Source organism: Hippopotamus amphibius, chromosome 7, assembly GCF_030028045.1.
Source record: "Hippopotamus amphibius kiboko isolate mHipAmp2 chromosome 7, mHipAmp2.hap2, whole genome shotgun sequence".
Taxonomy (NCBI): domain Eukaryota; kingdom Metazoa; phylum Chordata; class Mammalia; order Artiodactyla; family Hippopotamidae; genus Hippopotamus; species Hippopotamus amphibius.
Genome location: NC_080192.1, coordinates 68,557,907 through 68,580,668, shown reverse-complemented (window position 1 = coordinate 68,580,668; position 22,762 = coordinate 68,557,907). Strand labels below are relative to the sequence as shown.

The 22,762-nt window shown below is 36.1% G+C and overlaps 1 protein-coding gene across 1 annotated transcript in view; it reads right to left on the bottom strand.

Moving 5' to 3' along the window:
* Positions 1–22,762, bottom strand: part of DNAH6 (dynein axonemal heavy chain 6) — a 276,466-nt gene that overhangs the window by 186,254 nt on the left and 67,450 nt on the right. Inside the window, exons 15-20 of the mRNA XM_057743457.1 lie at positions 19,143–19,394; positions 17,573–17,701; positions 14,313–14,426; positions 10,682–10,825; positions 2,372–2,584; positions 1,590–1,682 (exon numbers count right to left, since the gene is read on the bottom strand). Coding sequence (XP_057599440.1) covers positions 1,590–1,682; positions 2,372–2,584; positions 10,682–10,825; positions 14,313–14,426; positions 17,573–17,701; positions 19,143–19,394 — 945 coding nt within the window. The remainder of the gene's footprint in view (positions 1–1,589; positions 1,683–2,371; positions 2,585–10,681; positions 10,826–14,312; positions 14,427–17,572; positions 17,702–19,142; positions 19,395–22,762) is intronic.

The window sequence follows — 22,762 nt, the reverse complement described above, 5'->3', positions numbered from 1 at the left end:
CACATACATGTAGCCATTCCTTTTCAGATTCCTTTCCCATATAGGTTATTACAGAATTTGGGGGAGAGTTCCCTGTGCTCTACAGTAGGTCCCTGTTGATGATCTATTTTATATATCATAGTATGTATATGTTAATCCCAAACCATTTAAAAGCCAACTTTTTTGAATAAACAGCTTAGTCTCGCCTACTGTTTCCCACCCATCCACTTCCCCTCCTTCTTGCCTTCATGAGGGCTTACAACGCACTATGATGTTCTCTTAAATGTCACCAAGGAACTTCTGATTGTCAAATCCTGGCTGCTTCTGTAATTATTAATGGCACATGTTTCTGTGTAGCTGAGCCCTCTTCTCCAGTCTCCCCCTGCAAGGTACCTCGTACCTTCTTTATACCATTTAGTCATCCAGGTCTTTATTTCTCAAAGTGCTCAAAACTTGAAAAAGTAGGTGCCTTCTCTACCCAATGAAACATCACTTTCCCTTCAGTTATCTTGCGGAAGAGGAAGAGTGAACTCATTCATGTCAGGTGCTGGATGATTACAGACAGTTTTCCCTCTGCCTCCCTCCCCTACTCCTTCCCCTTATACCACAGCAACCCTCACAGAACATGTACGTTTAAAATAATGTGTCTGCTAATCTAAAAGATTTTAATTGCTCCATTTAAACTATAAGCTTCTTGAGAGCAGAAGCCCCATCACTTGGTATTACTTGGTCTCATACTGACCGATTTCCACCTTGGGTCTGCTCTACCCTCCCCCCCTCAGAGGAACGTCTGGTCTTGCTCTTCCAGATTACACCTGGCAAAGCCATTTCATCTCGAGTTTCATCTCCAATTCTGCTGCACCCTCACAGGCCAGGACTTTGATTTTTAAAAAAACTTATTGAACTATACGGATAACTGAATCACTTTACAGCAAAAATTAACACAACATTGTAAATCAACTATACTTTTATATGTGTACATTCTTTTTCATACTCTTTTCCATTATGCTTTACCACAGGATGTTGAATATAGTTCCCTGTGTGGACTTTACTTTTTAAATTGAGCCATAATCCCCAGATCCCTTTGCTAAACAAATGTGACTTTGGGTCAGATTTATCTTCTTTTGTGGTTAATAGAGCATGACCATCTGCTCCTAATCTCAAAGAATTCAAGTGAATTTAGCTTCTCAGTGTGCTATAAACTTAAATGCTTATTCATGCTTCTTTGCCTCATTTAAATGGCTTGAAATGCCTTCAGTCTCATCTATGCCTATCAAACATGCATAATTTTTATGGTCCAGCATGTCTTGGCTGGTCTAGGAAGGATTCTCTGATCACTTTAGCCATGACTGATCACTTTGCTTTTCTATATTCCTCAACAGTTATCGACTATAGGATCATAACTCTTACATAGATATGCCATATTTATTGCTTTGCTCAATATTTCATGTAAAAACATTCATGTCAATTATTCACATTCATATTTTGCCTTCCCAATTAGATTCTCCCTAACAACTCTCATATTTCAGTTCTTCATCGTAATCTCCCAAAGAATATTTAGGACTAGGACTGGCAAGAACCTTCAACATAAGTTTCAATAACCCAGTTACCTGTATGTCATCTGTGCCGCCCAAGATAAACAAATCTTTGGAGTCACGGTGAGGGAGGACGACAAATTCGGTTGTTTTCCAGGAATCCTCCACCTTAGAAATAGTTCAAGTCTTAGGATATTTCAATTCATTTGTGCTTAGGTACTTAATGAATGCATGTGGAATGAAATAGGTAAAAACTCCATAATTATCCTAATCTCCTCCTGAATGCCTTTAAAATTCTTAAGATCCTCTTCTCAGTTAGATGACACTGATTTGCTTAATTTTATTGACCAGCATTAATACATACGAATAACTTGTGATACTTGAATAGGTATTCCCTCCCACTTTATGCTTTAGTTAAAAGGAAAAAATTATTTTTACATAGGTGGTTGGTAGATGTGTGTTTTTAGAGTAAGGAGAAGAAGAAATCTTCTCCACTTAGGATGTGTGCTTTTGAAACATTTCATATAGTTAGTCTTCTCTAGTATGCAGTTTGAAAGATAACGTATTTTGGAATGAGATCTTCCTTGGTATGTCATTCTTTACATAAAGCATGTAAATTTGTTGCCAGCAAGTTCCTGTTGGATTATAAGCTAAGCAGAAAGAAGATATTTGTAGAGGTGAAAACAATAATAATGATATAAATGTAAGGAAGCAGCAGAAGGATAACGGATGCTGAGGGGGTGAAAGCTGCAATGCTGAAAAATCCATTCAGATAAAACAAAAGTTGATCATCTTCCCACTGAATATGAAAACCTTTACATTCCCTGATCTTCAGAAAACACATTTTTCAGGTTTACCTTTTTAAGAATTGTTTCTAAGGCAGCTTCTCCAGAAGCCTGTCCAGAAATGTCCTGGATTTCTTGGCCAAAGTCGAAAACATGCAACTCGGCGAGCTTCTCCAAGGTTAATGGAACCTCAAGGTCCACTAGAGTGGCATTAACTGTTTGTTCAATGGCTGCCCAATGTCTCGGCTTAAGAGTTGGGTTCCTCAGGTCAATGATAACTGGAAGCTGGAAAACAAACACTCCCAGAAGAACCATCCTCTTTATCTTAAGAACAGCCCAAGGCTCCTGGTTTTAATTTGGGCATGCAGAGAGCTGGAAAGAACACCACTGACACTCTTACAACAAAGAAAAATCTGGACAAACTGCAAATTAATGACTTGTATTGAGCTCACCGGAGAAGTGAAGTTGCAAGGCAACAATTTGGAGAGACACTGGTCTCTAGGGTTTTCTCCACAGAAAGAAACGAGATTTGAGAATTTGCATACCTGGGAAAGATACCTTGCATTTCCATTTAAGCTAGTTAGAAGATTCAGCTGAATTTTAAAAATAAATTGCCAAGACTGTAGGGTAGAATGAGAGTGTGAAGTCCCTGGGGGCTATAGAGGTGTTCACAGGGAAGACTGGGAGAATCCTAAGAAATACTGTGGGAGGGAAACAGCAGCCACTACTATAACTCTAAGCAATCCATCTCGCCTACCTTCCCTACGGAACAACAGACTTCATGTCAGGGAAAGGAACAACAAAAATTATTACCCTAAGTTTTGGTGATAACTCATTGTAGGTATCTTTATATAACTGGAGAAACAGGACAGGAAAAAAAAAAAAGCTCTACCCACTAGAAGAGGGACAAATATATTCTAGGCTTATTCCTAAAGCTGGAGGAGGGGCAGGAACATCTGTGAAGGTCAGAATTTTGAGAACAAGGAACACATTGCTTTGCTAAGATGGCAGCTTAATCAGAACATGAGAAAATATCCCCCCTCACCTCTCCCATTAGGCTAACAAGTATTGAATAAAAATAACAGTGGAATAAAGAGTGGAAAGCTACAAGGTACAGATTCTCTCTGGGCACAAAACAAAAGAAGGACCCAAGGTTAGGAGGAAACAGAAACTGAAAAAATGTCCTTTGGCAAACCAGCCAAACTATAAACACAAGGTATCACTAGAACAATTTGAGTATTGTGGTATACTGAGGGCAACCACAGCAACATCAAACTTCAAATCTAGCCCAATTTCTAACTAGATGTAATATAACATGCCACACAGAAGGCCAAGTAGAAGGAAAGGCATGATCATTTCCAGGCATAAAAATTATTTACTTCAGTATCTACTGTACTGCATAAGATATATGGATTTCAGCAAAAATTTAAGAGGTATATGAAAGGGCAAGCAAATGTACATCCAAAAAGACACAAAGTTAATCAGAACCACACTCAAATTTGACACACATGTTGGAATTAACAGACAGAACTTAAACTAATTGTGATTAACATGTTAATGGATCTAATGGAAAAGGTAGACAGCATGCAAGATCAGATGGGAAATGTCAATAAAGTGGTGGAAACAATAAAAATCAAATGGAAATGTTAGAAATGAGGAAGACAGTAAGAGATATGAAGAATGTCTTTGATGAGATGAACACAGCCAAGGAATCTGTGAACCTAGAAGTAAGTGAGTAGAAATTACCCAAACTCGTATACAAAGAGAAACAACAGTGAACCACCCCTCCCCCAACCTAGAACAAAATATCCATGAGCTTGGTACAATATCAGATAGTCTGACATACATGTAATAGAGATATGAGAGAGAAAACACAGCAGAAGAGATACTGAAGAAATAATGGCTGCAATTTTTTCAAAAATTAAAGACAGAGATCCTAGAAACTCTAAGAACATCAAGCAGGATATATACAAGTGGTAAACAACAATGATAACATAAACCCAGGCATATCACATTTCAAAGTGCCAAGAAAACAAGAAAAAGAGAAAAATTTGAAGGTAGCCAGACCAAAAGTACATATTATCTACAGAAGAACAAGGATGAGAACTACAGCAGACTTCTTGTCAGAAATCATGCAAGTAAAAATATATTAAAAAGATACTTTTACACTGCTGAAAGAAAAAACAAAGTCTGCCAACTCAGTATTATATACCAGTGTAAATATTCAAAATAAAGGATAAAGAGTTTCTCAAAACAAAAATTTGGGGAGTTCATTGCTAGCATACCTACTCAGTAAGAAATATTAAAGGAAGCTCTTCAGACAAAATGAATATGCTATGAGCCAGAAACTTAAATCCACACAAAGAAATGAAGAACACTGGAAATGGAAGAGATATAAAATAAATTTCATTTCCTATTTTTATTCTCATCAAAGGTAACTATACAAAACAAAAATAGTAGTAACATTTGTGTTTGTTCTACATAAAAAAGTAAAATACATGACAATATTAATACAAAGGATGAGAGGGAGGAATTGGGGGCATGGTATTATAAACTCTTTATACCATACATGAAGCAGTATAATATTATTTGAAGGTTGATTTGGATTAATTGAAAATCGATCTTTTAAATCTAGGATAACCACTAAAAACTGTTTAAAAGAGATATGAATAATAACCCCATAGAGAAGATAAAATGGAATCATAAAACATATACAATTAAATCAAGAGAGGGAAGGAAAAGAGGAAAAAAGAAACAACAAACAAATAGAAAACCAGCACGATGACAGTTTTAATCCAACCACTTAATCCAATTATACTTTAAATATGAATGGTTTAAACATGTCAGTTAAAAAACTTTTAAAAAATCAGATTGAAAAAAAGCAGGAACCAATTATATGCTGTCCAAGAAATCCACTTTAAATATAAAGACAGAAAAATTAGAAGTAAAAAGATGGAGAAAGTCATATCATGAAAACTCTAAAAGAAAGCTATTCCAACTATATTAATTTCAGATAATACAGACTTCAGAGCAAGAAATCTTACAAAAATAAAGAGGGACAGTATATAAATGATAAAAGGGTCAGTTCTCCAAGAAGAAATAGCAATACTAAGTGTGAATACATTTAACAACAGAGCATCGAAATAAATGAAGCTCCACTGTCTTGAGATGTAGTATCTTCATAAGTTATTTGGAATTGTTCTTTATAGAAGATTTGTCTGTTATCCTTTGTCTGTCTGTCTGTCTATCTATCTATCCATCCATCCATCCATTTAATTATTCATTTATGTCAATATGAACTCATGGATATTTATTTTATAATTTGGGTTATAATGCAATACTGTATTATTTATTGTTTGCTCAAATTATTACAACTTTGGCCATTGAGAGCTTTTTCACTTGATTTCTGTGTCCTTTTGATATATTCCCATCATTTTTTTTGAGCACTTCCTTACTTTCTGGCACCAGAGGATGCTCCAAGTTCAACCTTTATATTCTCTGACTCGTCCCTAGAATCAGCCATTTCTATAAGGACCTCTGTTTCATTTTATTGGAAAATGATATTAAAAACCAAGATCTGGACAAAGGATATGTTACTGCTGGAAGCAATGAGGTAGAACATAACTTTACCCCTTAAATGTAGGCTTTGCACAGAGACTTCCTTTCAGAGAATACAGTATGGAAAGTTGGGTAGTAACTTTACAGTGGGGAAAATGCTACTTCAGTCATGTGATCAAGCTTAATATCATTAGTGAAAAGTTATGTTGATAGCAAGTACCTTTAATAAGATGTGATAATAATAATATTTTACATCTGTGGTCTTCATTGCAAGAATCTATAGCCCCAGTCTAATCATGAGAAAAACATCATGCAACCCCAAATTGACAGACATTCTATAAAACACCTGACTAGTACTTCTCAGAACTATCAAGATCATAGAAAACAAGAAAAGTCTGAGAATCTGTCACAGCCTAAAGGAGCCTAAGAAGAAAAGAAATCTAAATGCAATGTTTATCCTGGAAAGGATCCTAGGACAGAAAAAGGACATTAGATAAAAATGAGAAAATGCAGATAAAATATGGACTTTACTTAATACTGATATATCGACATCGTTTCATTAGTTGTGGCAAATGTATCATACTAATGCAATATGTTAACAGCAGAGGAAACTGGATTCAGGGCATATGGGAAACCTCTATATTTCTGTTGTAAGTTTTCTGTATTTAAAAATAAATGAGTCAACAATTGATGGAACATAAGAGGAATTAGACAAATCCACAATTGTAGTTGGACATTTCAACATTCCTCTCTGAGTAACTAACAGAACAAGTAGGCAGAAAATCAGTAAGGATATAGATGATCTGAACACTACCATTGACCAACTTGACCTAATTGAGATTTAAAAAAAAATCACTGAATACATGTTCTTCTCAGGTGTACACGAAAGATGTACTAAAATAGACCATATTCTGGGTCATAAAGCCAATCTCAACAAATTAAAAGGACAAAATCATAAAAGTATATTTTTGGGCCATAATAGAATTAAAGTTCAAACCAGTAACAGATATCTGGAAAATCCCCAGATATGTTAATAGTAAACAACATACCTCTAAATAGGCCATTTATCAAAGAAGTCTCAGGAGTATTCAAATATATTTTGAACTAAATTAAAAATACAATATATCAAAATTCACAAGATTCAGCTAAAGCAGTAACTAGACAGAAATTTATAGCATTAAATGCTTATAATAGAAAAGAAGAAAAGTTTCAAATCAGCAACTTAAGTTTCCACCATAAGAACTGAAGAAATAAAAAATTAAATGTAAAGCAAGAAGAAGGAAGGACACAATAAAGATTAGAGGAGAAATCAGTGAAATGTAAAACATAAAAACAATAAAGAATATCAATCGACCCCAAAGCTGGCTCTTTGAAAAGGTCAACGTGATAAATGACTAGCAGGACAAAGAAAGAAAGAAAGGGAGAAGATACAAATTACCAATATCAGCGATGAAACAGGGGACATCATTATGGATCCCACATACTTTAAAAAGATAATAAGGAAATATTATGATAAACTCTATGTCTAATAAATTCTACAATTTGGGTTAAATGGACCATTTCCTTGGAAGATACACTGTAAAGCCGCCTGAAGAAGAAATACATATCCTGAATATTTCAAATGGTATTAAAGAAATTCAATTTGTGGTTAAAACCCCTCCAAAAGGGAAAACTTCAAGCTCAGATAGTTTCACTGGTGAATTCTACCCAACATCTAAGTGAAAAACAATACTAATTTTGTATAATCTCCTCCAGAAGACAGAAGAGGAAGGAACATTCACTTCCTGACTCATTTTATGAGGCAGTATTACACTTATACTAAAACTACACAATGATGCTACAAGAAAAGAAAACTAAAGATCAATGTCCCTCATGAATATAGGCACAGAAAATTCTCAAATAATATTAGTAAGTTGAATCTAGCAATATAAAAACGGATAGTACATTATGACCCAAATGAGGTTCAGCTCAGCAATTTAAGCCTGCTTCAACATTTGACCATTGATAGATGTAATTCACCATGCTAACAGATTACAGAAGAAAAACCATATGATCATAGACATAGAAAAATCATTTAATAATTTTCTGCACCCATCTATAATAAAAAAAGAAATCTCTCAGGAAACTATGAAACTTTGTTATCTTAATATAGGGCATCTATTAAATTTGACTAACATCATACTTAAAAAGAGACTCAGTGTTTCTCCTCTAAGATAAGGAATGGGACAAGGATGTCTTCTCTCACCACTCCTATTCAATATTGTACAGGAAATCCTGGCCAGTACAACAAGGCAAGAAAAAGAAATAAAAGGCAAATAGATTATAAAGGAAGAAATAAAACTGTCTCTATTCACAGTTGAAATAATTTTCTACGTTGAAAATTCTGAATAATGTACAAAAAGCTCCTAAAATTAAAAAGTGAATTTAGTAAGATCACAGGATATAAGATCAATATATAAAGGTCAATAGTATTCCTACATAACAGCAATGAACAATTAGAATTTGAAATTAAAAACAATATCACTTAAGATAACATAAAAGAATACTTAGTTTTAAATCTAACAAAATATGTGTATAATCTGTACACTGAAAATTACAAAATGTTAATGAAAAGAAATAAAAGAAGACCTAAGTAAATAAAGGGATAGGCAGGTAACAGATTAGAAAATTCAATCTCATTAAGATGTCAGTTCCCCTCAGATTGATCTATTGATTTGACACAGTCCCCCCAAAATCTGAGCAATTTTTCGTACATATTGATAAGCTAATTCTAACATTTATATGGAAAGGTAAAGGAATTAGAATCAACAAAATTGTGAAAAATAGAACAAAATTGGAGAACTTACACTACCTGATTTCAAGACTTACTAGCTATAGTTATCAAAAATATGTGGTATTCAAAGGAAACTATAAGCAAGATGAAAAGAAAACCCTCAGAATGGGAGAAAATATTTGCAAACAAATCAACAAAGGATTAATCTCCTAAATATATAAACAGTTCATGCAGCTCAATATCAAAAAAAGCAAACAACCGAATCAAAAAATGGGCAGAAGACCTAAATAGGCATTTATTTCTCCAAAGACGACATACGGACGGCCAAGAGGCACATGAAAATCTGCTCAACATCGCTCATTATTAGAGAAACCCAAATCAAAATTACAATGAGGTATCACCTTACACCTGTTAAAATGGGCATCATCAGAAAATCTACAAACAGTAAATGCTGGAGAGGGTGTGGAGAAAAGGGAACTCTCTTGCACGTTTGGTGGGAATGTCAATTGATACAGCCACTATGGAGAACAGTATGGAGGTTCCTTGCAAAACTAAAAATAAAGTTACCGTATGACCCAGCAATCCCACTACTGGGCATATACCCAGAGAATACCATAATTCAAAAAGACACATGCACTCCAATGTTCATTGCAGCACTATTTACAATAGCCAGGACGTGGAAGCAACCTAAATGTCCATCAACAGATGAATGGATAAAGAAGATGTGGTACATATATACAATGGAATATTACTCAGCTGTAAAAAGCAATGAAACTGGGACATTTGTAGAGACATGGATGGACCTAGAGACTGTCATACAGAGTGAAGTGAGTCAGAAAGAGAAAAACAAATATCGTATATTAACACATATATGCGGAATATAGAAAAATGGTACAAATCAACCGGTTTGCAAGGCAGAAATAGAGTCAGATGTAGAGAATAAACATATGGACACCAAGTGGGGAAAGCAGGGAGGGTTGCATGGGAATGAATTGGGAGATTAGGATTGCCATATATACATTACTAATAAGAAAAAAAATACCAGTTGTACACTCTAAATTTATGCAATTTATTGTCTGTTAACTGTGTATCAATAAAAGTGTTTAAAAAATATATGTGGTATTGGTGAAAGAACGACTTATAGAACAACCAAACCGAATAGAAAGTCCAGAAATAGACTAAAAAATATAGTCAGCTGACTTCTGACAAAGATGCAAAGGCAATCAATGGAGAAAGAATACTCTTTTCAAATAATGGTGCTGGATAAACTGAATATCCATATGTAAGAATGTAAATAACTCAAAATAAATCACATATTTTAATTTAATAAAAAGTAACACTGTAAAACTTCCAGAAGAAAATACAAGAGAAAATCTGTCTGACCTCTAGGTTTGGCAAAAAGTTTTTAGATACTATACTGAAAAAGAAAATTTGTAAAAGAAAAAAAAATATTAACTGGACTTTATTCAAATTTAAGCCTTTTTTCTGTGAAAGTCACTGTTCAAGGACTGAAAAGAGAAGTCACTGATTGGAAAAAATATTTTCAAGTTAAATATTTTAAAAAGGACTTACATCATGACTACATGAAGAACCCTTAAAACTAACAAATAACAAAACAAAGAATCCAACTAAAAATTGGGCTAATATTCAAATGAACATATCAGCAAAGAAGGTAGATGGATGGCCAATGGACATGGGAAAAGATGCTCATCATTAGAAAAATGTAAACCATCATCATTATGAGATACTACTACATATTTATCAGAATGGTTAAAATTAAAACCAAAGCAAACCAAATAAAATAACTCCCTGTTGATAACAGGTACTTGTGAGGATGGGAAACAACTAGAATTCTCATACAATTCAATTGCATGACTTGGCCAGTTGAAGAGAGGGATGCAGTCTGTGTCTCTGCAATAACTGAATCTGTCCGTTGATTCTTCTCTCTGCAAAGCTGACTAATTTAAACAGGGAAGAATTCCTTGGTCTTATTAGCATTAAGTAGTAACTGATTGACCTAGAGTTTCTGAAATAATTTCCACCAAACTTACCTTTTCTTTCATTTTTTCCACCTTACTTTTTAGCTGGGGCACCACGCTGTTGGGTGGCAAGCCTTTTTCCAATTGAGTCACAAATTTGGCATATTTAGAAACTTGAGCATTTAGAAATTCTGGATCCAGGCAGTCAAATTTGGACTATGAAAATGGGGGGGGGGAGGGGAGAAGAAGTTAATATGTAAGATAAAAGGCAAACTTGAAATAGTAAAATTTTTTAATATACTCAGAATTTTTGGTAGCTATGTCGTTAAACCTAGTCAACTCTATACTTTTGGAAATGACTCTGCTTATTAAGATTTCTAATAGTATATCAGGCATTGTTTGTTTATTACTTTCATGTCCTTTTCTTCTATATCATCAAATGCAGTATTTCAATCCCTGTAATTTATTCCTGACGGCCAACCATTGTAAAGTTACAAATAGTTAATTTTTACTGTTGTGACCTAGAAATTTCTCACTAAGTAGTCTCCTATTATTTGATTATGTACCCCTTAATATAACATGCACTCCAATGTATACATGTATCTATAAATATATTTCTCAGTTACATAAACATGTAAGTACATACATATATTGACCATGTCAGATGGTCATATGTATTGAAGGAGAGAGAAAATTTGTAAAAATGAAAAGATTCTCCATGCTCATGAACTGGAAGAATTAATATTGTTAAGATGTTCATACCACCTAAAGAAATCGACAGATTCAATGCAATCCCTATCAAACTTCCAATGGCATTTTTCACAGAAATACAACAAACAATCCTAAAGTTTGTATGGAACCACAAAAGACCCTGAATAGCCAAAGCAATCTTGAGAAAGGATAACAAAGATGGAGGTGTCAACTCCCTTATTTCAAACTATATTCCAAAGTTATAGTCATCAAAACAGTATGGTACTGGCACAAAAACAGACACATAGATTAATGCAACAGAATAGAAAGCCCAGAAATAAACCCACACATATATGGTCAATTAATTTACAACAAAGGAGTCAAGAATATACAATGGGGAGAGGACAGTCTCCTCAATAAATGGTGTTGGGAAAATTGGACAGCTACAGGCAAAGGAATGAAACTAGACCACACACAAAAATAGTTCAAACTGGATTAAAGATTTGAATGTAAGACCCGAAACCTTAAAACTCTTAGAAGAAAACATAGGCAATAAGCTCCTTGAGATGGGTCTTGGCAACAGGATTTTGGATTTGACACCAAAAGCAAAGGCAACAAATGTAAAATAAGCAAGTGGGACTACATCTAACTAAAAAAGCTTCCGTACAGCAAAGGAAACCATCAACAAAATGAAAGGCAACCTACTTAGTGGGAGAAAAGATTTGCAAATCATATATCTGATAAAGAGCTAATATCCAGAATATATAAAGAACTCATACAACTCAACAGGAGAAAGACAACCTGATTAAAAAAGCGGTTAGAGGATCTGAATAGATATTTTCCCAAAGAAGATGTAATAGCTGTCCAACAGGTATGTGAAAAGATGTTCAACATCACTAATCATTGAGAAATTCAAATCAAAATCACAATGAAATATCACCTTACACCTGTTAGAACGGCTAGTATCAGAAAGACAAGAAATAATCAGTGTTGGCAAAGATGTGGAGGAAAAGGAACACTTGTGCACTGCTGGTAGGAATGTAAATTGGCACAACCACTATGGAAAACAGTATTAAGAGTCCTCAAAATTTAAAAATAGAACTACCATATGATTCAGCAATTCCATTTCTGGGTATTTGTCCTAAGAAAACAAAAACACTAATTTGAAAAGATATATAGACACCCATGTTCACAGCAGCATTATTTACAATAGCCAAGAAATGGAAACAAACTAAATGTCCACCAATGGATGAATGGGTGAAGAAAATGTGGTATATGTATACAGTGGACTATTATTCATCCATAAAAAAATGAAATCTTGTCATTTGGGACAACATGGATGGACCATGAAGTCTTTATGTAAAGTGAAATACTTTTAGACAAAGGCAGACAAATACCAGATAATCTCACTTATACATGGGATCTAAAATAAAGCAAAACAAAACAACAAAATAACTCACATATGTGGAATCTAAAACAAAACAAAACAAAACAATAATCTAAAACAAAACAAAATAAAAGAACTAAAACAGAACAGATTGGTGTTCCCCAGAGGAGGGGGGTGGGTGGATGAAATGGGTGAAGGAGGTCAAAAGGTGCAAACTTCCAATTATAAAATACATAAATCATGGGAATGTAATGTACAGCATGGTGACTATAATTAATAATACCATATTGCATATTTGAAAGCTGCTAAGAAAACAGATCTTGAAAGTTCTCATTATAAGAAAAAAATTTTTGTAACTGTATGCCAACAAGTGTTAAATAGACTTACTGTAGTGATCATTTTGCAATATATACAAATATAGGACCATTATATTATATATCTGAAACTAATATGTCAAATATGCCTCAATGAAAAAAAAGAAAATTTATAAACATTCATTTTTCTCTAGATTCAACATTTTCTTTTTGCCCCCAATGGGTCTTTTTGTGTACTTCCTACAATAAATTTGTCCCACTTTCGAAGTCACTGCTCTAGTCTATGGTGGTAATCAGAAAACTCTCTAAGCTTCCTCTTTACTACTCAGGAGCATTTTCTACTTCTGAGATAAGTGATAAATGAGTTATATAAGAGCACCTAAAATTCTCTTATATAATAGGATATATACATTTATTTGTTTTCTGCTTTCTCCACCAAAAGGTAAATTCTGTGAGGGTTTGGACTTTGTCCCTTTCATTCTCCATTGGTATCTATTGTACCTAGAACATTATCTGGGAAACATTCTTGTGTCACTGTGGTTTAACCCAGATATATGACTTCTAATCATAGGTAACCAACACAGGGAAGCTGAACAAGTAAGTGTAAAACAATATTTGTGAAGTTGATAGTATTTCTAACATGTCCATATCATACTTGAAAGACCAGATGGTCATCTATTCTGCCTCCTAGAGGGTTGACCCTTGTTAAGGTTTGAATACAAGGGTAGACCCTAAAAACCAAACCCTATGATACTTGGCCTCCTAATTTACTATTACTAGAATTTACTATTGAGCTTTCAAGGGAAGATCTTAGATCTCATTTCTGTGATTCTATTTTATCACAGGGAACAAAACAGCTTCCTTTTTAAAAAAAAAGAGGACAGTAAGAACAGAACCTAAGCTAACAGAAATCTAACGTGTGTAGATCACAAATAAAATCCTATAATCCTTAAAGACACTTGGCTGTAGTGTATCAGGACAACCCTGTGTTCAGAAGCCCCAAAGCAGTTAACTGTCATGCAGTGAGGTCCTTTGATGTTTCCTTCATTTACTGTTCTTAAATGGAGGGCCTGAGAAGCCTGCCTTACAATAATGCCTTCTTCTTTGTGGTACTTAAAGACTTGTATGGCAGAAAGACCTTTGTGCATTTCACTGGAAAGCTGATAATAACTCCCATAAAATTATAACATTGCATATTTTACTGAAATTAAGAACACATGAGATTATTTTTTAAAAAACTATAATTAATTCTATTAGGATTTTAAGGTTAAATAATACAAAGATGATTTAAGAATTGAGTTTCTGTTTTTACCTTTAACCATTCTTGTTGGAGTTTATCCCATTCAGATAAAGAATCCCAGAGCAATTGTTTGAGCTTCAATTCAGCACTAACTTCTTCCAAAGCTTCAAACTTGGACACTTCTACCTTTAAAAATATAAAAAGCAAAATGTACTATTTAATTTTCAGATATAGAGATCTTATGTTATCCTCCTATTAGCAATTTCTGATACAGTGACAGTTTAGCAGAATATGGGTGAGTCCTAAATGGGGAAAGAAAAATAGATAGAAACAAATGAAAAAACAAATCACAAAACCCACATATACTCAAAGTTCTATTTGAGTGACAAAAGATAACTCTTTATATTTCCTTAGAACTTAGAAATTCTCCAAACACACAAATATTGCAAGAGTACTAAGAGCATTCTATCTCAATTTGGATCATACATGTATATACCTGCCTGGGCTTTTGGGTAAACAAGTGAGTCTTCAGGGGCACTGATATCCTTTAGGGCTTATATCTTAGATTATAGAAGAGGGAGAGAATGTTTTTGTGGTAGTTGGTGGAGGGGATGGTGAGATTTAAGATGGGGAGAACAGTCTGGTTTCTCGCCTATTTCTAACCCAATGGACTGTATATGAACCCTATAGAGAGAAAGGTTGCAAGAAAATCTGACAAAGTTGTTTTCATGCCTTGGAGGTAGAGAAATCTCCAGGAGGTTGGTTGCAGAGAAACTGTGAGCCTTGAGATAAGCTAGGGCTTTAAACATTCCATACAACAGCAGCAAAATACACATTCTTTTCAAGTGCACACAGAACATTCCTCTGGATAGATCATATGATAGGCCACAAAACAAGTCTTAACAAAATTAAGAAGACTGAAATCATATTAAGTATCTTTTCTAGCTACAATAGTATGAAACTAGAAATAAGCAACAAGAGGAAAGCTGGAAAATTTACAAATGTGTGGAAACTAAACAACATACTCCTGAACAACCAACAAGTTAAAGAGGAAATCAAAGTGAAATAAAAAAAAAATCTTGAAACAAATAAAAATGGAAACACAGCACACCAAAACCTATAAGATGCTACAAAAGTAGTTCTGAGAGGGAAGTTTATGGAGATAAATGGATACAGTAAGAAAACAGAAAGATCTCAAGAAAACAACTTACCTTTACACATCAAGGAACTAGAAAAAGGAGAACAAGCTAAGCCCAAAGTTAGCAGAAGAAAGGAAATAACAAAGATCAGAGTGGAAATAAATAGAGACTAGAAAAACAACAGAAAATATCAATTAAACTTTGTGTTTTTTTTTTTTTAAGATAAACAAACCTTTAGCTAGACTAAGGAAAAAAGAGAGAATTTTCAAATAAATAAAATCAGAAATGAAAGAGGAGCCATTAAAACGTACACCACAGAAATACACATGATCATAAGAGACTACTAAGAATAACTATACACCAACAAATTGGATAACTTAGAAGAAATGCATAAATTCCTAGAAACATACAACCTATCAAGGCTGAATCAGGAAGAAACAGAAAATCTGAACAGACCAATAGGAGTAAGGAGATTGAATCAATAATCAAAAATCTCCCAGCACAGAAAAGCCCAGGACCAGATGACTTCACTGGTAAATTCTACCAAATATTTGGGGGGGGGGGAGAAAAATTGATGCCGATCTTTCCTAAACTTTCCCCAAAATTTTAAGAGGTGGGAACACTTTCAAACTCATTTTACAAGGCCAGCATTACCCTGATATTAGGTATCTAGCCTTGTCTTCATTAAGAATTAGAAATGACTTCCTAGCCAGTTAGACCTTTATTCCTATCTCCCCAATGACCAAAAGCTGCAGAGGAAGGCTGGATATGAGGTGATCCTAAAGGGTCATAAAATATAGGTATGGAATGTGGAAGGAGGGAGACACACTTTTATTTCAGGCTCTGGCTCAAGCAATGCTATTCTTTCTGACCCAAGGAGTGCTCACCAGTTAGTTATAGCTTTTTAAGAAGCAATGTTCCCTCCACATCTCCCTTCCTATTGCACACTCTCCTGTCTTATAGGTCAGTTAACTCAATCTGGGAACAATTGAACCCTAATTCTCTCATGCACAAACCTCCTGCCTCAAGCATTGCACCAGTCACACTGTTTGATGCCAAGGTCATTATTTTGCAGGTTGCCCCACCAAACCCTGGGATCTGGAGTGGACACTCAGAGCCCTCAGGCCACTTTCTGGCCATCCATTTGGGGCTCTGGAAGAGATAGGTGCATCCCCATGTGAGGTCCAGGCAGTCCTCTGAAATTTTGGGGGAAATGATTAATACCTCTCTCATTGCTGGTGGCCCTCTGATTTTGATCCTAGGAGTCTTTTCTATTATCTTTTCTTTTTGGTCTCTCGAATAGCTGTTCAGAGCACTTATATCTCTCACTCATTTCTCTTCATTTTTTTGAGGCATATCTTTCAGCTTTTTAAACCTACCCTTTTTTGGATCCACCTTTCCCCTGGCTTAGCCAAATTCTCTTCTTTCGTCAAACTGGCCCATCAAACCAAGGTAAATCAGGCAATACGGATGGAATCAAAATACACACATGAATGTAAAAGAAGGCTGAGTATTACTTAAGAAAGGATAGAGGGGTTTCAATTGACCACATTTAAAACAGAAATGTAGTCACACAGAAACACAGTCCCTGGTCTGAGGGTTTGTCTGTAATTCACAATTAGTTTTTTAAAAAATATTTATTTATTTATTTATTTATTTATTGGCTGCATTGGGTCTTTGTTGCTGCATGTGGGCTTTCTCTAGTCGCAGCCCGTGGGGGCTACTCTTCATTGTGGTGTGTGGGCTTCTCATGGCTGTGGCTTCTCTTACTGCAGAGCATGGGCACCAGGTGTATGGGCTTCAGTAGTTGTGGCACATGGCTCAACAGCTGTAACTCACGGGCTCTAGAGTGCAGGCTCAGTAGTTGTGGTGCATGGGCTTAGTTGCTCCGAGGCACGTGCGATCTTCTGGGACCAGGGATAGAACAGTGTCCCCTACATTGGCAGGCAGATTCTTAACCACTGCACCACCAGGGAAGTCCCAATTACTTTTTAATCTCATGTGTACTGATCTTTAAACACTTCAGAGTCAGAGAACACATCATATTTTGTATTTCTGATTGTTCTAGCACAGTGACTAGCACGTAGGTGTCCAAACATTGAATGTTTTACAGTCACATTATTGAAAATGCATATGCATCAATGCCATTTCTATGCACATATTTTAGAAACAGATGTGTAGAGATGTCATTACCTTAAAATTCTTCTGATAGGATTTATACTGAAATGCACGTTTTTGAAGATCATCTAGAACTGACTGCAGATCATTCAACATGACCTTTATTTTGTCTTGGTCAGCATTAATATCCAAAATCTGTGGATCCTGTAAAATTAAGATCATTTTTGATTAGTCATTCCTACTTTTTGATGTATGCCATCAAATTAAATGAATTAATAAATATTTTCAAAAATTTTCTAATTCTCTTTTCACTCTAATTTTTAGAAAACATATTAAAATGGTTGCTTTTCTTGAATTTTAAAGCAATGCATATACATTATAAAAAGTACAGAAATGTATAAAGAAGTACCATGGGATAATATTGTTTTTAAAGAGTACCTGATACGTTTTTCTTCATCTGCTTTCATTTACTACATTTTTTTCAACTAACATGACTTCAGGTAAGGAGAGGTGAATACAATACGGAAAAGAAAGGAGAGAATATGATATAAGGAAAATTATCATTTTACAATAAAGGCATGATCACAGTTTCCAATAAAGGTATTATTCTATTTAATTGAAGTTCATAAACAGGCAAACCAATTTATGGCTTTAGAATTCAGGGTAGTGGCTGCCTTTGGAGAGGATGGAAGGGTTAATGACTAGAGACACTAAGGATACCAGTCACAATAGTTCCTGACCTCAGCAGTGGACACATGGATCACTTTCTGATAACTGGTTGAATTGCACAGTTATTATAGTTATGGACAGCTTTCTCTGTGCAAAAATACAAAATTACTTCAAAACAAAAGCAGAAAAAATGCCAAGTCCTTAGAATAGTAAGTACACAATAAATGTTAGCTACTTTTACGTTTCCATGTCAACACATATAAATGTTTGTTGTAATCTTTAATGTCGGTATTGTACTCCTTTGCATGGGTGTACCCCAATACATTTTATTAATCCTCTGTTGAAGGACATTGAGTTTTTCCCATTTTTTCCCTGTTTTAATCATAAGTTTATACAGTTACATGCTCCTGGGATAAGATTTAGTCTAGGTTAATAATTAAATAACAGATCATTACAAGATGATCTACTTTCACTTACTATTCAGTTAAGAACCATGTGGCTGTCTATTCTAAGTTCTTTAAAACAGTCCTCTTGCATCTTTTGTATAGTAAAATTGCTGCAAGTTAATCAAATATTCTTCTTTATCATTTATCAATTTATACCCTGCCTCTTTCTAAGGGGGAATTTTCTAATACGTGGTGAAGCAAACTCTAAAGTTGTGACAATAACTATAAAATATGCTAACAGGTCATAAAAACGCTCATTTCAAAATAATAAATAGAAGCCAGGAGAAAGAGAATTCACTATTACATACATGCTTTAGTTGCAATGACCTGGAATTTATTCAGTACCTAAGAGAGGTTCAGAAATAGTTTCAATTTTCAATGGCAGCTCAAAGACATTGTTAATTGGTTAGAATGAAGCCATAAAAAAAGAAAGTTAAACTGGATTAAAAATGAAATATGCTTCCTAAATGGTTTATGAAAAGGCAACAGCCTTTACACAGATTATTTTTTTAAATCCTGCTTCAGTTTACCTGCGCTCGCAGCTTTACTTCATTCACTTCATTGTTTAGATCTTCAAGATCTCTGCCCAAATGCAGACAAAATTGCTTAATAAGCATTTCTCTGTCACCCACGGATTTATCAATGGCGTTCCGAACAGCAACGATGGACGGCTTCATAGTTGCAAAAACAGCAAAGTCCTCGGGAGGTGTGGGAACCTGATACTGTTCAATGAGCTTGTACATCTGAACCACTACGTTCCCTTCATCTTCAAGGCTTTCGATCTAAACAGAAACATTGGTTGCTCATTAAGCAAATCAGAGTCCTGCTATTCCCGCTAAGATTGTCTGATAGGAGACAGCCACTGTGCATCACAAACATCACACGGTGAAGAGCCAGCACACAGAGGCGTGTGTTTACTGTAGATCAAACTGGCTGGAGCCTGCTGGGGGACACATGTAGTCACTGCTCTAATGCAGATAAGTGAGGCCCAAGAGATAAGTTGTTCAGAGCTGAGCACAGTTAGTATTACTCTTATAAGTAGTTCTCTCTCTCTTTTGTTCTCTAGTTGATTAAACAGTGCCAATATTTAAAGTTTTCAGCGACAACAGGTGCTGTGAGGATGCCCAGCTGTAACATCTGAGATTCCAGGCCTGTGTGCTGAGCAGTGACTGTAACAAGGCAGCCCCTGAAGTGTGGACCATGTACCTGTCTGTGTAGATTCAGAACCCTGATCTATGGTAAGCCTCACACTACCCTTTAATAAATGCTCTTACTACCTTTATTACTGACTACTAAACATCTTTGCTTTGATGCCTTAAGTGGACACTGCCTTTCCTAATTTTCTGGCAGATACTCACCAGGGAACCCTCCTTACCGCCAATCTGCCACAAGCTTATAGAGGGAGCATCCACGTTCTACAACTTGACCTACCTCCTGGCCACAAGCTGAACCAGGGAGTGTCAAATTGGGACCTAGTGAACCCCGCTCAGTCTGACCTCTCTCTTGAACTTGAGAAGAGTTAGATTGTAACTTTTGACAGAAGCCATTTGTTTTCATGGGGTAACAAAACAGGTCCTAAACAGGAGGAGAAAACTGCAGAGAGGCTTTAGAGAGATGGTACTCAACCTTCAGCTGCACCCCAATCGCCTTGGCAAGCTTGGTAAAACACAGACTGTTGAGCCCCTCCCCAAAGTTTCTGATTCAGGAGGTCCAGGGTGGAGCCCAAGAATATGCATTTCTAGCAAGTTCCCCAGTGATACTGATGCAGCAGGTTTGGGGAACACTCTTTGAGAACCACAGTTCTAGAGAGGAGCAGAGATGGGTGATGGAAAGAGAGGTCTTTTTTGGCTTCCCTACACTGCTCTAGTCCCTAGCTCCTACCCTTTTCAAAGGTGAGGCTCTATCCATACCTTTGGATTCCAAAAGATGTCCCTGCAAACTTAGAATAAATCTTCTCATTTTTCCAAGTTGACTACGGGAGTTTTTGTTACTCTCAACCAAAAGGGTCTAACATCTTCAACAAGTTACAAATACAACTCAGTCTGACAACCAAGATCTACTCACCTTCCTGGATTTCTGGTATGTGGAATAAGCATATGACCAGTTTTCTCAGGGAGTGTTTGGTTTACACCAACGTATTGTCCTGGCATAATGATTAACGGTGCCTCTTTCACTCTCAAAAATGTCTGGTCAGACAATGATTATGTGGCCTGCCCTACCTATTCTGGCTGGTGACCATGCATTCACCGTAAAAGGTTATCTAAGAGTTACCTCAAACTTCTCTTGCTGTCCCTCCTTCAGTTGCCCACTAAGTCCTTTCAATTCTACTCAATATCGCTAGGATCCATTCTTTTTCTCCTTTCCTTGGATGTACTGCTTTAGCTACAGTTCATCAGCTTTCTCTGCCAAACACCCTTTCTCCATAGCATACAGACTGCCATATCTCGTTCTTGCCATGCTGCCTCAGATCTTTGCATGAAAGTTTCCCTCTCCCTGGAATGCCTACCTGAATAGATGGACCTTAGGACAAAGCTTAATCACCCCATCCTCCGCAAAGCCTTCTGTAACTCATAGGCAAGAATGACCACACCCTCCCTCTCCTCCCTTCACCCCGTCCCACTCCATCTGACAGCAGTATCTTGTACCTATATCCATTGTATAATAGATATCTGCTGTCATCCTAGACTCTAAGGTCCTTGAGAGCAGGTTTATTCATTATTGTAATCCTTGCATCCTGCTAAGTGAGTGCTCATGACATTTTTGGAACTAGTGGATGAGGTTCCAAAAAAAGCTGTTTGTGCGTGCAGAGCATTTTCCTGAGAGAGGCTGCTTCCCCAACACACCACCCAGCGATGCACAGACAGCCTCATGGAGATGGGGTACAGTCTGGTTTTCTGCACGGCACATCAACTCTCCTGGTCTGGAACCAGAGACTGCGCCTTCCACCCTCTGCTACATGTTCTTTCCTTCCATAGTTTAGACAACAGGGTCAGGGTGGGGGTGGGCGCTGAATCCATTCCTTAAACATGTAGAACTGATATCAGAGGAGAGAGATTCTCTCTCTCGGTGGCTGGCTAGACTTGCAACATGTAACCTGGGAGGTGCTGGTGGCCACGTTTGCTGCTGAGGATGAAGAAGCAGGAGCAATGTGTTTGCAGAGGGAATGGAGCAAAGCAGACCCTCAGAGAGATGCAGAGAGGAGAGATGGAGAGAGGACTACCTGGGTTTCCCACAGCCTTCTCATTCCCAGTTCTGGTAAGTTCCTAAGCCTAGTTATATTCTTCGTGTGGGCATGGGGGGGGGGGGGCGGGGGGGGGATGTTCCATGAAATACTCCTGAATCCTTAAATAGGGTCCATGTTTTGTCCTAAGCTAGCTCAACTAGATTTTGGTTATTTGACAAAGAGGCTTAATGACTGCAGATAATAATAAATGCTGGACGTCTTTAGACTCCTGGAACGATGGATAGGTAAACTTGAGGGAAAACCACAAGCATCTTGAGATCATTGCATTCGAGAAGATGTTTCTTGAAATGAGAGACAAAATTTTTACTTTCACAGGCACATGAAATAATCTTTACTATGAATTCTGTTAACAATATATAACAGATTATCCAGTTGTTGATGACTTACTTCACATTTCAGTTTGTATTTTTAAAATTTATAGCATATTTTCAATTTCCAAATATTTAAGAAAACGATTTAACACTATTTTAAATGCCAACTGGCGTGACAGAAAACACTGACTATTAAAACTAAGTGCTAGATTGCCTGCCACAGTGAAGAGCCTGGGAGGAAGAAACCAAGTGTCTGGAGAGAGAGAAATAAGGGGAGAGGGCTGACCCCAGCATTTCTGTCAGTTGAGTCCCTGTCTCCCCTCTTCACCTCCCTATTTAAGCTAAAGTACGGTTTCTTTCATTCCTAATAATAAGGTTCCTGCCTATTATGAAAATATAGGTTAAGAAGGATCAAGACTTCCATTATGACTACTATCGAGATTATAATTCTATTATTATTTATCACAAATAAGAATTGCAATAAACTGGGGTTGAGAGCATTGGCTTTGCGGTCAGAGACCCAAGTTTAAATTCTGGCTCTACCACAAAAAGCTCTGTGATTTTGGACAACATTACCTGTTTTGGTCTCTGATTC